The sequence below is a fragment of the Platalea leucorodia genome (genome assembly GCF_965183815.1).
Source record: "Platalea leucorodia genome assembly, chromosome: 6".
In the NCBI taxonomy this organism is placed as follows: Eukaryota; Metazoa; Chordata; class Aves; order Pelecaniformes; family Threskiornithidae; genus Platalea; species Platalea leucorodia.
In genome coordinates, this window is record NC_138828.1 from 38,748,787 (window position 1) to 38,761,806 (window position 13,020).

The following is a 13,020-nucleotide window of genomic DNA, read 5'->3' on the forward strand; positions in this document are numbered from 1 at the left end:
TGAGGTTCTCTGATGTCAAGCAGAGAAAATGTAAGAAACCGTTAGTTCACAGTTTATAGAAGATAAATGTGCATTCTTAAATGACTGATTTTAAGTAAATGTTATCAACAAAGGCACTTAGTCCTCTTCTGTTATTTGTGTAGTAATATATGTCAGCAGATGCTCAGAAGTGATAATACATCACTGCTCCCTATTTAATACCTAGTGCACAACACTCAATAGGGAATTCATGCAATGTGTCAAAATGAACTATGATGCCAGAACTATATTGATAATGCACAGCATTATTTAATTTCTTTTAACCCCAGACATTGCTGTCTCTTACTATTCTGTAGTGCCAGTGGGTGATTAGTACATTGTTTTGTTTTGTTTTGAAATGCAGGAGAGAATAAACTAATGCTGATCAGTAGAGTAATCATTTTGAGGAGATGATAAACACTGACATTTTGCCCTAAGCCAAGAGTGTACAATGGTTGAGACTGCATACTCCTCTGGCCTGGGATGACCAAAAGGGTAAGTCAATAGTTGTAGTCTCTTAAGGGCTGGATCCAGATTGCTTAATTTGAGACTTGAACAGAATCCAGCATGCAAGTCCCAGTCAGCAATGTGGAATGCCCTTTTCTCTGTAGCACTATCTATTCCAGGCAGCTGAAAACACCAGGCAACCTGTCTGATTGGCCTGAAATTTTCTAGGCATTAAGAGTTTGCATACAATGCATACTCTGAAATGCCGTAGTCAGAGGAGATAAGTGATGCAATCAATAAATTTTGCCTAAATCAGAATTGCAGCAGAAGTTAGGAAACGTGTTGGTACCTGCATGTAAAGAGATGCATATACCTTACCCATAAGTTTGTGCTGATCTTGCCTGACACGTTAGCAGTTTTGAATTGATTGTAAAAACACTGCTAGAAGTGGTAGCAGTTTCTACTTTTTGCCTAATAGCACTGCAGTTAAAATACATTCCCAGGGAGTTGAGAAGCTTGGCTTAGAGCTCTCGTCAGCGTGACATTCATTGAGTCACATCCCAGGAAACTGCATTAGCTGTAAAGCTAAAAGTTCATACCACAGTCTCGTTGGACCCTGGTTCACTTCCATGTCACATGCATTGCTGTGGCTTTTTTGTTTTCTTTCTTCCAGCATCTTCCCCTGCAAGTAAACGTACTACATGAACTGTCCTATCTTTTGTTGCCAGTAATCTCCTCAGTCTACCAGTCGTGGCCAGAATGAGATACTTGAGGGGTTTGGCACTTTATGAGGGAAGAAATACCCGTTTTATCTTGGACAATGTTTTTCTCCCTGAGCCAAACAGGACCCAATACTGATCATGGATTTTACTTTTTTTTTTTTTTTGTAACGCAAATGGTGTAAGATAATGCAGCAAAACAAGACGGAAGAGTATCTTCATAGCTGCACAGAGGTTGAATAGTGCATTGTCCTAGAGTAGACAGAGAAGAGGACTCTGCTTAGACAGTTCATGTTATCACCTGTGACATGCCCATAAACTAACATTTCTGAGAGCCAAAACTAAAGAAAAAACAGTGCTTTACATGGAAAAAATTAGTCCAAGAGTAAGTCATTGGCAGGCAGGGAACTGACAGGAGGCTCAGTTTCAGAGCCCTAATTCCTATTAAGAGTTGGACAGCAGCTGTAGGTGGTTGATGAGAAGGTGGCTTCAGCAGCAAAACAAGTTTTGGAACTTTGTTACCCTTGTGCTGTAGTCAGTGAGGACCTGCTTTAACTGTTAACTCCTCACCTAGCCCTGACTTGGAGGGGGTTTCTGAGGTTTAATCTTAGCTTGGATTTATTCATCGCTCTGGTTTACTAATGCATGTAATTTATTTAATTGTTAAATACCAAGCATGCAACCCGAAACAGACATTTTGGATAAAAGAATGGTAGTTGTCATCTCCTTTCGCAAACTGATGTATATTGCTTCTGTATTTTAACTGTATGTTAAAAGAACTACTTCAAAATGTTTTAAAAGTGGGACTTTTGTATTTATCTTTAGTATTGTATTTTATTAATTTCACAATCATATAATTTAATTAGAATTCATGTTAGTATTTTCCTTTCAGAATTGTTTACATTGCTTGATATTGCCCCATTCCACTGGAGGATTTTATCGCTAAACTGATGCAATTCTTTTATTATTGAAGGGTGCCACTTTGGATGCCATGACTGTAGTTGCTGCTGAAGTCAAGTACATAGTTCTGTGGTTTTAACTCCCTTGCTACACTGTACAAAATAACTTGGCTGTGGGTTATGGCCAGCATAAAGCTGGCGTGTTACAGAACGGATGTCGTGTGGCCGGTATTCATTCAGCAAAACCTACTAGTGAACTGGGCAAAGAGTTACTTCTTTCGGTGGAAGTGCTGATCATGGTGATGGTGTGATCATAGTACCTGTGGTATGTGCTAGGATACCCCATCCAGGTAGCTATTGCTGCTAGTCAGCACTAACACCAGGTTTAAGTAGCTGTCACTTGACTGAATCATGCCATAGGGGTGACTTAGCCCAGTTTGTTTCCAAGCTGAAAATTAATTTTAAGTAGTATCTTTTAGCAATATACCAAATACATTTTTCTCTTAAGCATGCATATGTTAATGTAGGTTATTATTGGCAGCTGCTAGGAGATAACATAGGATGTATGTGTTTTCCCAGTCATGCGGTTACAATACAGATGGAATCCAGGGGCTTTTTGCTCAGTTCGTTGCATGCGTGTTTTGAACTGTTGAAAAGTGAGGGAAGCTTTCAGAGCTGATGTGACCTGGGAGAAAAAGCATCTTCTGCAACTTATTGAGCATTCAGGAACGTTCATTGGGTGGTGTTGGACCTTGAGGAGGAAACATCCCTCACGCTTATCTCAGATGAAGGCAAAAAGTCTTCCTTGATACCTTCACTAATTGTTGAAACAGAGGAACAATGAAAGAGATGACTTACTCTTAAGTCACTGATTGTAGTGTTCTTTTCATTGATGTTCTGGCTCATTGATTTCAGAATGGTTTAAATATAGCTAAAAATTCTTATCATGCTAGGACATGCTAGTGTCCTGTGTCAGCATGCCCTTCCTAGGAAGACTTGTTTTTCCCCTTTGTGTGTGTTTGTTTTTTGGTTGGTTGGTTTTTTTTGTTGTTTTTTTTTTTTTTTCTTTTTGGGGGGTGGGGTGTCTTTGTTTTCTTTGGTTTGTTTTTTTGTTTGGGGTTTTTTTGTGTGTGTTAGAATGTATTCTCTCCTTCATACAATTTTCTTAGAAGCTTTGGGTCAACACTTTGCTGCAAGTGGTAAGAGCTGAGTGTCTTTTTTTTATATAGCAAATATGTTTCAACCTTAGAGGCTGTTTAGAAGCTGTTCCAGAAAGTACATTCATACCTATATGGTCTCCTTCCAGCAACTCTGGCAGCATAAAAAATTCCATCATAAAGATCCTCTGACTTTGGCCCTAAGATAGCAGGAAAATCTGAGTCTGCCCTTCCTTTTGCATACTAAGGGACCTGAATAACAGTATTGCTTATACTGATGCTGTTTATCTGCTATCTTCCAGGATTGGTCTGCTTTTAATGACTTAAGCGTTTGCCAGATTTTTAACCATTTTAGGCAGTGAAATTTCTCTCTTTGCCTCACCATATTGTTGTTGGCTTTTGTTTTTTCAATGGTTTGGGTCTTTTGAGAGTGGAGCGTGGGCAAACTGAAGTTTAATTGATGTTAGTAGACTCAGTGGTTCAGAGTAGAAAGTTGAGTGTCTACAGTTTACCTCTTCCTTCAAAACAAAGATCACTGGGGACTAGGTGCAGGAGTGTGTTGTAAGAGTTGCATGTGCTGATGACTTGGATCAAAGTGGTCTGCAGCAAGGATACCAGTTGTCACTGCAGTGGGATAGACTGCACTGGGTAATCTGTCTTGATGGAAGTGATTTCGCTTTTGGTTAAGTGATTTGAATAAGCGGTGTTGAGCCTGCTAGCAAGGCACCTGGTGCTGTTGCCTTAAGACAAGACAGATAGATGGTAGGGTCAAAGCACACCATCATGGCACCAAGAGGGTGAAAGCTCCTTAATTCTAGCCTTGTGCAGTTACTGATCCTGCTGTGTAACACTGGGCAAACCATGATGCTTCCTGTATGTGTCTCCATACCTGTAAAATTGGGATAATTACATATGTTAGTCTGTTACCCTACATTAATGTTCAAGGCCAAGAATTCAGAGGGGTTTTTTGGGTGTTGTTTTTTCTGTGTCACACTTTAAAATGTTGAATGTTACATATTTCTTGCCACCAGCTTTTCTCCCTCCTCTTCCCCTCAAAAAAACCCCAAAAATCTAGAATAACTTTTATAAAAAAATTGTTGATTCCATTCAATTCTTTGTATTCACCAGAGTGGGATTTTTTTTGTTTCCCTTTGTCTGTTTAGTGCTTTAAATAGTTTGAAAGACCAGTCTAATGAAGTATAATCTTTACTGATTTGGCGTGGACTTTTCTAGGTGTCCTCCAGCTACCATACTTACCAAGTTTTATACACTATCAGTATTAAAGTTGCTGATCTCTGGTAACACAGCTTGTCTCTTAATCCTTTTTTTAAATAACAGGGTTATGTTTGAAGCCTCTCGATGATAAGGAATCTGTTCAAACTCCCATGAACTTTTACAAATGTCACTTAAGAGTTCACTGGTTTCTTTGCTTACTTCCTTCAAAACTTTGTGGATTTATGTTATACAAACTATGTTCATCTAACCTTTGCTGATAACCAGTTTGGTTGTATGTTCAGCACGTTATTCCCGCTAGCACCCAAAAATAATTAATTTCAGGGATGGTCTGATTTTAAGTATGTATGAAGGACTGAAGGTCATTGACTTTAATGAGAATGGTGATGTTCACCACCTTTCATTATTAGGACCTTCTCAGAACAGTTTTGCTTTTGCGAGGGGCTGTAGCTCCTGAACTCCTCTTCTTGTGTTCTTTTTGTGTCTCTGGGACACTTCACTTGCACAAATTTCCAGCTTCCTGTGAGAGGGGAGTGAGCCAGGTAGCCTTTTTAGAAGAATATTAAGGCTCTATTTTAATTTTCAGGTACTTTTAAATTTTTTTACTTTTTTTTTTAAAGTCATTACTTTTGCTCAAATTCTCTGCAAATAAAGTAAAAGCTTTTTAGCTGGGAGAGCAGATAGCTAGATCTCATCCTCATAACCCTGAAAATTCTGCTCTGCTACTGTAATGACCAGAATGTGCCTCTTACTATGAGTTATTTGGTCACTTTCTGGATATTACTCTTGTGAGGAGGAGGAATATTTTCATTTACAAACACTATAATTTTCTGGTTTCTATAATTTTCTGGTTTAGTGCTTTTCTTTTTGCTATGCCTCATAATTTTCTGTTCATTCTGTCTTTTATTATTGTTCTGGGCTGAAGATCTTTCATATATCTTCCTGTTTTCTGATTATAACTTTTCTGTGTATAATTTATTATTAACATGTGAAATTGTCCTTAATAGGTGTGATTATTCCTGTTTCCTACTTCCCTTCCCCTCTAGGCTTCCAGCACAGTCTGTTCTTCCTGCTTTGACTGCTTTTTTACAAATCCAGAGTGCAGGATGTATTTGCATGTCTTCACCTTCATGTTGGGTGTGCTGCTGTAACCAGACTAGGCTAGAATTAGCAATCGTTTTTCTTCTGAATTTACCTCTTTAATCATAGTCCTCTAATTCTTTCAGCTTCTTTTTACTTCAACCATTTCTGTTAGTGTCCTTCTCTATTCCCTTCCTCACCTCTATATCTTAACTGTGGGTATCTGTTGTTATATCTGCACTCCTTTGCCAGGCAATAAAATGCATCCTCTTATTATTTTGGTTGAGCAGTTTGTTCAGTGCTTTTTCTTGTGCATGTTTCTGCAGAAACAACCAGATATGTTCTAACTCTTGATCAGTTTTATTTAATGAGTCATTAGCATAAAATTCCGGTATGTTGTTACTCATTTTTCACTTTCCCTTTGTATTTATTGAGTTTTTTCAATATTTTTCATATTCTAGGCACAACATAGGCTTTCCCATTGTAGAATGTTCCTCTGAAGGAGACTTTATTCTTTCCAAACCACCAGACACAGGGGGACTAATCTCTTTTGGCACTGTAGCTGAACAGTTGGTGTATGAATTGGGCAATCCTCAGCGCTATCTTTTACCAGATGTCACGTGTGACTTTTCCGAAGTTTCCATCACTGAAATTCCAGGTTAGTCCTCTTAATGTGTTAAGAGATCTGTGTCAATGAACTGGGTTATCAAACTAAAGCAGTTACTTTAATTTCCATGTTTTCTCTGCGTATTTCTTGTTAAAGCAGTTTCTTAGAGTGTGATACTGTATTAAACCAATTTTTTCAAAGACTCTTGCTAGAAATTCCTTTAGAAATTTTAACCATCCTCTTACTTATCTTGCTGACTAATTTAAATCTTTGATCACTACTCCTTTCGCTTTACTTTTTAATGCACGCCTCGCACCTACCAAGTCTTTAAACTATGTATTCTGTGTGAGAAATGTTGAGACAGGTCCCCTATGATTTCAGTGTGTTTGTTTTTGTTGGTTTTTTTTTTTTTTTTTAAACTGCAGCTCAGTTATATTTTTCTGAGCAAAGAATGTTTTGTACATGTTTTCTCATATGGCATTTGAAATGTTGGTAACAATGGAAAGCTGTGTCTTTCAAAGCACCACTTGGTAATGGTGTTTTTCTCAGACATCTGGTTGGATCATCTGAAGTGGTAGAAGCGTGCTTAGGTACAGGATTTCCACCAGAGAACCCCTGTGCGAAAAAGTCCATTTGCTATCCTCGAAACTCTCGACAGCCAGTAGACTAAAGATGGCTATAACGTATGTTCTGGATTTAGCTTTAAAAGCAAAAAAAAAAAAACCCCAAAACCCCAGGCTCAATAGATTTGAAGATCTGTAGGTTGGATAAGACAGCTTGAAAAAAATGTTTAGCTACAGTCATTTGAAGTTTTGGTTTTTTACTGCATCTGTATTATATATCCTTTTTCATGCTAATGGAAGTTATCTGTGACAGTATGGCAAGTGTCTTTATAAAACTTAGAAGAATTGAAATCTCAAATTAAAAACTTACTGTGATAAAACTCAAAACAGTGTAGCATCAAAAATATTTTGCTTCAATAATAAAAGTACCATAAAATTGTACAGTGAACCTTCTGCTCATGTAATATAACCAAATGGCAGTCTGATAAGGCCAGCTTGCTGCTCTTAGCCACTAGTCTTTTTTTTTTTTCTAAAAAAAAAAGAAACCCTAACCTTCCTATGAACTTTTAGCTTGCACATGACCTGATATGACATGTTTGAACTTAAAATGAACTTTCACATGAACTTTCAGTTAGCCCTCTTAGAAATATAACAGATGGAAAATGGGCAGACTTCGTAAATATTTTTAGTTTGAAGTACTTTGACACGTACACCAGTAAAAGCAGGCAAGCTATCTATTTTTGCTGTTTACATTGCCAGTTTTATTGTCCTGCTGGATTACTTGCAGTGTTTGAACTGAGAGGTGTTTCTGTTTTCTTTTTGTCAATGGATGCTATGCAGTTTGTTTTGTGGGATTTTTAATTTGTATTACTCCTTCACTTGGAACATGAAACTCTTCCAGATGGTCACCCTGACTGTAGGGATGTTGTTCTGTATTAAGAGAGTTAAGTTAACCTTATGTCAATCTAGCGGAGAGAGTGATGATGTTATTTGAGTGACGTGTAGAATTTCTGCTAGTCACATTCACTTTTTCAGGTATGTTCTGATTTGATCTCTTCAGAGTATTTGTGTAAAGCTTTGAACTGCTTCCTAAGTATTTGCAAGCTCAGGTTAGGTACAGGTGAGCTACAGTATAATTCTGTCTGTCTGACATGAGGTGCTGAACCTGCACTGCTAATTTTCAAGGAGTTGCACCTATTGATTTTCTCCAGTTCAGGTTTGAACCTGATGCCACGACAGCAATTTTCTCCAGTTTCTTTTTGGCATTAATGTTCCTAATACTGAACATGGTAGTTGCCCTGGAACAAACATTCAGAGTGTTCTGTTCCTGTTACTGACAAGAAGGCTAAAGTTAAGTTGTCCTTTCACTTACTAAGCTATCAGCAAATAAGCTCTCACTGGTTTCTCATCTTTCTTGTTTTCTTTCTTTACCAAGTGAAAGACTGCAGTCCACTCCAGCCAACTGCGGTAAATTGTATGCTCTCGTGTGTGTGCAATAACTGGCTGTTAAGTTGAAAATAACTATTGGGTCTGAAGTCCTAAGGCTGCTTTCTATGTTAAGTATTTTTTAAGTACATGAATAAACATTTCAAGCGTTCTATTAAAAGGCTGATTGAAGCCATAAATTTAGTCACCAATTTGCTGTTTGTGTTTCTAAGGTAGGGAGGACTGTTTCGTGAAAGGTTCTCTCTTCTGTGGCAGTACAGCGATCGATGATTTGCTTTTTAATTAAGTGCATTTGATTAATATGTATCACAAAAGAATGTCTTTGAAGTTACATTGAAAAAGCTTAAATATTGATTTTTAACCACTATAGGTTTTGATGGTGGGGCAGTGAAAGTTCATGGAGCAAAAGGATCGCCTCCTTCAACGTTTTATAAGGTATTCTCTCTTTCTGTGGAGTGTAAGGTATTTTTGATTGACTAAATTCTGTATTTTGGAGAAAATACTAAATATTTTCTGCCAAAAACTGTTACCACTTTAAAATCCTCATCCTCCCTGCCCCGAGAGTAAAAGAAAGAGGGGGAAAAGAAAAAACGACAAACATTTGATACATAAAAAGCATGTTAGTCTTCTAGTGGTCTCCATTCCCTGAATGAATGCGAAGGTAATACACTTCTGGTGAAGTACCAGTAGGTCTAGATCCTTTTCTTGTTTAAACTAGTGGCAAAACTGACTTTTACAGAAGCAAGGCTGAGGTCAGAAATTAGCTGCGTAGCACAGCCATATCAAAAGTGAGTTAGCCTAAGCAGGAAATTGTGATAATATTTCTGTTTAAATAATATAATGTATGTTTGAGCATAATTTTTCTTTGAAACTTTTTATTGCATTTTTAAAAATATTGCTGACACTTTTAAAACCAGTATTATATAAGATAGAGTTTCAGTTTTTAAAAGACACAGTATTTCAAAGATGATTAATAATATCACCAAAGCAGGTTTGGTTTTGGTGAATTGTAAAGTCAGAATAGAAGAGCTCTCTAAAGGCTCCATAATTGAAGCATACTGACAAAACATTTTTGGAATCGAGTAGTATACCATAGGTCACTTTTCTCATGCCCGTAGTTTTTCCACTTCTGTCAGCTCTCTGGTAATCATGTTTGTATCAGATTTATGAAAAGGGGGTTTGATATTTTAAAAGTATTGTGAGAATGTAATCTGTTGTGTTTGAAACAACAAAAAAGTCTTAAAACATAAATTACAAGCACATTTCTGGAAGATGTTTAATTCTAAAAATCAGGCTTACAGTGTCATTACAGTGTCATATAACTGACAGAGAAGTCAATTTAGAAGTAATTCTTGAAAATGACATAGAACAAAGAGCATACTTTTGTACAAAATATCAAATTCCATCAACAAATGATAGCTATGCTAATGCTGTTATTATTCCTGTAGTAAATCGTGGAATTTGATACAGGCAAATACAGAAGGCAGTGAATGTATGAAGCAGGAAATACTTTTTCTTCCTTGGTCCGAGTGTGCAGTTTGAAGCAGAATATGTTTTGCTGCTTCTCAGCAACTTTCAGCAACTGTTCTGTTCAGCAGCCTTGTCTTCCTGCAGTTTTTGTTCTTGACTTTACATTTCCATACTTCTGTATATCTAAAGGAAATAACAGAGATCTGAGATTTTCAGTTGATGAACCATGAAATGGAATAAACAAAACAGAGTGACTGTTTTTTACATAGCAGTAAAATAAAAATAAGTTTTAATTTATTTCTTATTTATTATTACGTCTTAAGTAGGAAATTTGAAATGTATGTGTTTAGGAATATTTTTTAAGATGTCTTATGTTTTGTCTATTAAACAGTGTAATGATCTTCTAAAACATGCAAGTTAGACTTCCTGTGAAATGTTTCTATTTTTTTGAAACTGTTTAATTGGCTGTCAGTGATAAATGGACATGTGCTTTGCGCACCTGTTTTAGGAGTAATTTTTAGGAAACGAGCTTAGTATGTTCAGCTTGGCTAGGAAGTGACTGAATGGGCATTATAACAAGCTAGAAATATTTTAAGGGTGCGTTACATCTTTCAGTAACTTTGCAGTAAGTGTAGAGGAAAATTGCTGCATTAAAGGGGAAGTGTAGGTAGTAAAACAATAATAAGAGAAAGTGAGATATAAGTTTAAATTTCAGGGAAAATAATGAGAAATACATTACCAGTGAAATAGCTTCTCAAAAGAAATAGCTGAAACACTGTTTTTTGAGACATTTAAAAGTAGATTGGGTAAAATGTTTGAAAATTTACTGTAGGAAAAACATTTCTGGTTGTAGAGAGTTATGCTGAATGTCTGACCAGGTTCTTCAACTTCTGTGTTTGCTTTTCTTTTAGGTAACAAATGTTGAAAATGTTCATCATGCTTAGTTTGGATATACCTATTAAAGCTTTTCTACCATTTATGGCCATGCATTATGGTCATTCCTTTCACTGTATTAGAGCTCTGTTAAGCAGCTGTAGCACTGGAAGTCTAGTAAAATGCTTATTAGTTAAATGTTTGCAATGTGTGGTGTGTTCTTTTGTGTGTGCACATGTGCGTATGTGATATTTTTTCCACATTTACTTTAATACTTCTGGGAAACTTATGTCTGATCTATTTTCACTGTGATAGATTATTCAGCTTTTCAACATCAGAATGTGTCCTATGTACCAAAATAGATAAGTACAGGAGAATTTAAGGATGACAGTGAGAAGTGATTCAGAGTTTCATAGTTTAGCAGATTTGAATCTTCCTCCAATAGAATTTTGAATTTTAAATAATGGAGTAGATTTTTGTGATCATGATGGCTTCTTGCTATTCTGCTTCTGCTTAATGTATGGATAATGATTGTCAGAGAGCATTTATAGTGTATCAGTACTGAATCCCATGTAATTTCATAATCCTTTTATTGTTAGGTAAATGCCACTTACCTTGATGGCTTCAGAGCTACTGCTGTCTGTCCAGTGGGAGGTCCAAAGGCAATACAAAAAGGAAAACGCACTGCGGAAAGTATTCTGCAAAGGTTAGTATATGAGTCTTGGAAGGGGGTTTGACTTTTTCTTTTCAGAGATGGTGAAAATAAAACTGTGACATACGATGGCAATCATATTAACCTTGTAAGAACCCTAGAAGATTATAATCTTCCAATTGGGAGGACATTTGAAGACTTAAGTAGTTTGTTGAGGAAACCTGTTTTCAACATATGCCTATGCTTCAGCTACATTTGACAGAGCAAGAAAGGTCTCAAATATTGTTGAAAATAGATAGCTGGATAGTGGAGAGAAACCGAAATGAATGAGCGAAAAGCTGTGATTCAGACTAAAATTTATTAGGTGCCAGAGAGAAACCCATGTGAAACTAGTTTTCACTGATTTTCACAGAACTTTATATATATAAAAAAAAAAAATCTTAGTGCTATGAAATTTAGGCAGTTCACCAAGTTTATGTTTTAAACAAAATTATCTTAGTACCTTGTAAAATGTGATTAATGATTTTGTTTGCTAGAACAATTTTACAGTTGTAAGACAGACTGATAAACCTTTAGTTGTATTGTCATGCCAGTATGTTTGGGCAAGGAGGGATTCCTCTTAAATATAATTCCATCTCCTCATGGAAGTCTCTGAGCACTTACTTTGATAGCCCCACTCTTTCTAGTTATGAGATCTATCTCTTTGTGCCATATTTTATATCGAACTTCCCCCCCATCCTATTACAGACCCATGCAGCAAGTACACTAGGATAGACACCCGTCAGAAATGCAAGGTTTACTGTGGACTTGGAGTGACTTATTGCTCACATGCCCATGTACATCACTGTGGTGAAGGAGATGCTGTGTGACTCCCCTCAAGAGACACAGCAGATAAGAGCAGGCTGATACGGGATGTGTAATTAAACTATGGAATCCATTTCTCAGAGTGGCGTGAATGCTAAAAGTGTACATGTCCAAGAGCTACTGAGAAAATCAGTGAAGAAAAAAAACCCTTCAAGCGCTGTTAAATACAAAGACTCAGGGACTCAGAAGTCCCCAAAAAGCAATCTTTTTGGAAGCTAGGTGATAGCTGCTGTCTCTGTGACCACTAGAAAATTAATTCATTCAGCCTGCTTACTGGGCTGTCCTGAGTAATCCTTGGAAGAGAGGTGATGGGAGATAGCCAGAGGCTGGTTAACTGGCTTGATAAGTGGCCTCTAGCCTGTGAGGCATGCCTGGAGCAGGTGTGGCTTGTTCTGTGTCTTAAAAATCACAATATGCAGTATTGTTCATCAATATATTCTCCATCTCAAACATAGTCTTAAACAGCTTAATGTATGAATCATTTATTCAGCATGTTTGAAAGATTTGTATGTCAATTCAGATACGGAATAAGAGTTAAACTATTCTGATCACTGTCAGAGAATGCTCTACCAGCAACTACATCTCTTTAGGAAGCTCTGACTTCAGTGTTTCCACCAATTCCTGTTGCAAGAGAATGTTGTAAGGACATGATCTTTGAACTAACCAGCTTCCAATCTGTTCTAGATATAAATTCTGCCCAGTAGTGTAAGGACAAGTAGTACAGAATAAGATGCACAAATTTAAGGTGCTTCAATTGTACAGGTCAAGTTAGTTGGCAGCCTAAGACATTAAGCAGCTTTGGCAGCTTGTAATATGACTTCTTTTACTTCTTTCTTGCATGCTTCTCCTTTATTTGTTTATTCGTTTTTGAAAGCAGGAGAGGTTTGGCAGTGTGTGTGTGTCTCTTTGGAGTAGTCTTTGGTGTCCTTTTATTTTTGATGGCACTCTGTTGCATTACCAAGACACATGAAAGGGCTAAAAATTACCCACAG

The 13,020-nt window shown here is 37.0% G+C and overlaps 1 protein-coding gene across 1 annotated transcript in view; it reads left to right on the forward strand.

Annotated features, from left to right (window-relative positions):
* Nucleotides 1-13,020, forward strand: part of LOC309592037 (uncharacterized protein) — a gene marked incomplete at its 5' end in the record, with an annotated part of 64,306 nt that overhangs the window by 12,245 nt on the left and 39,041 nt on the right. The window contains 3 exons of the mRNA XM_082315061.1: nt 6,015-6,211; nt 8,540-8,604; nt 11,112-11,218. Coding sequence (XP_082171187.1) covers nt 6,015-6,211; nt 8,540-8,604; nt 11,112-11,218 — 369 coding nt within the window. The remainder of the gene's footprint in view (nt 1-6,014; nt 6,212-8,539; nt 8,605-11,111; nt 11,219-13,020) is intronic.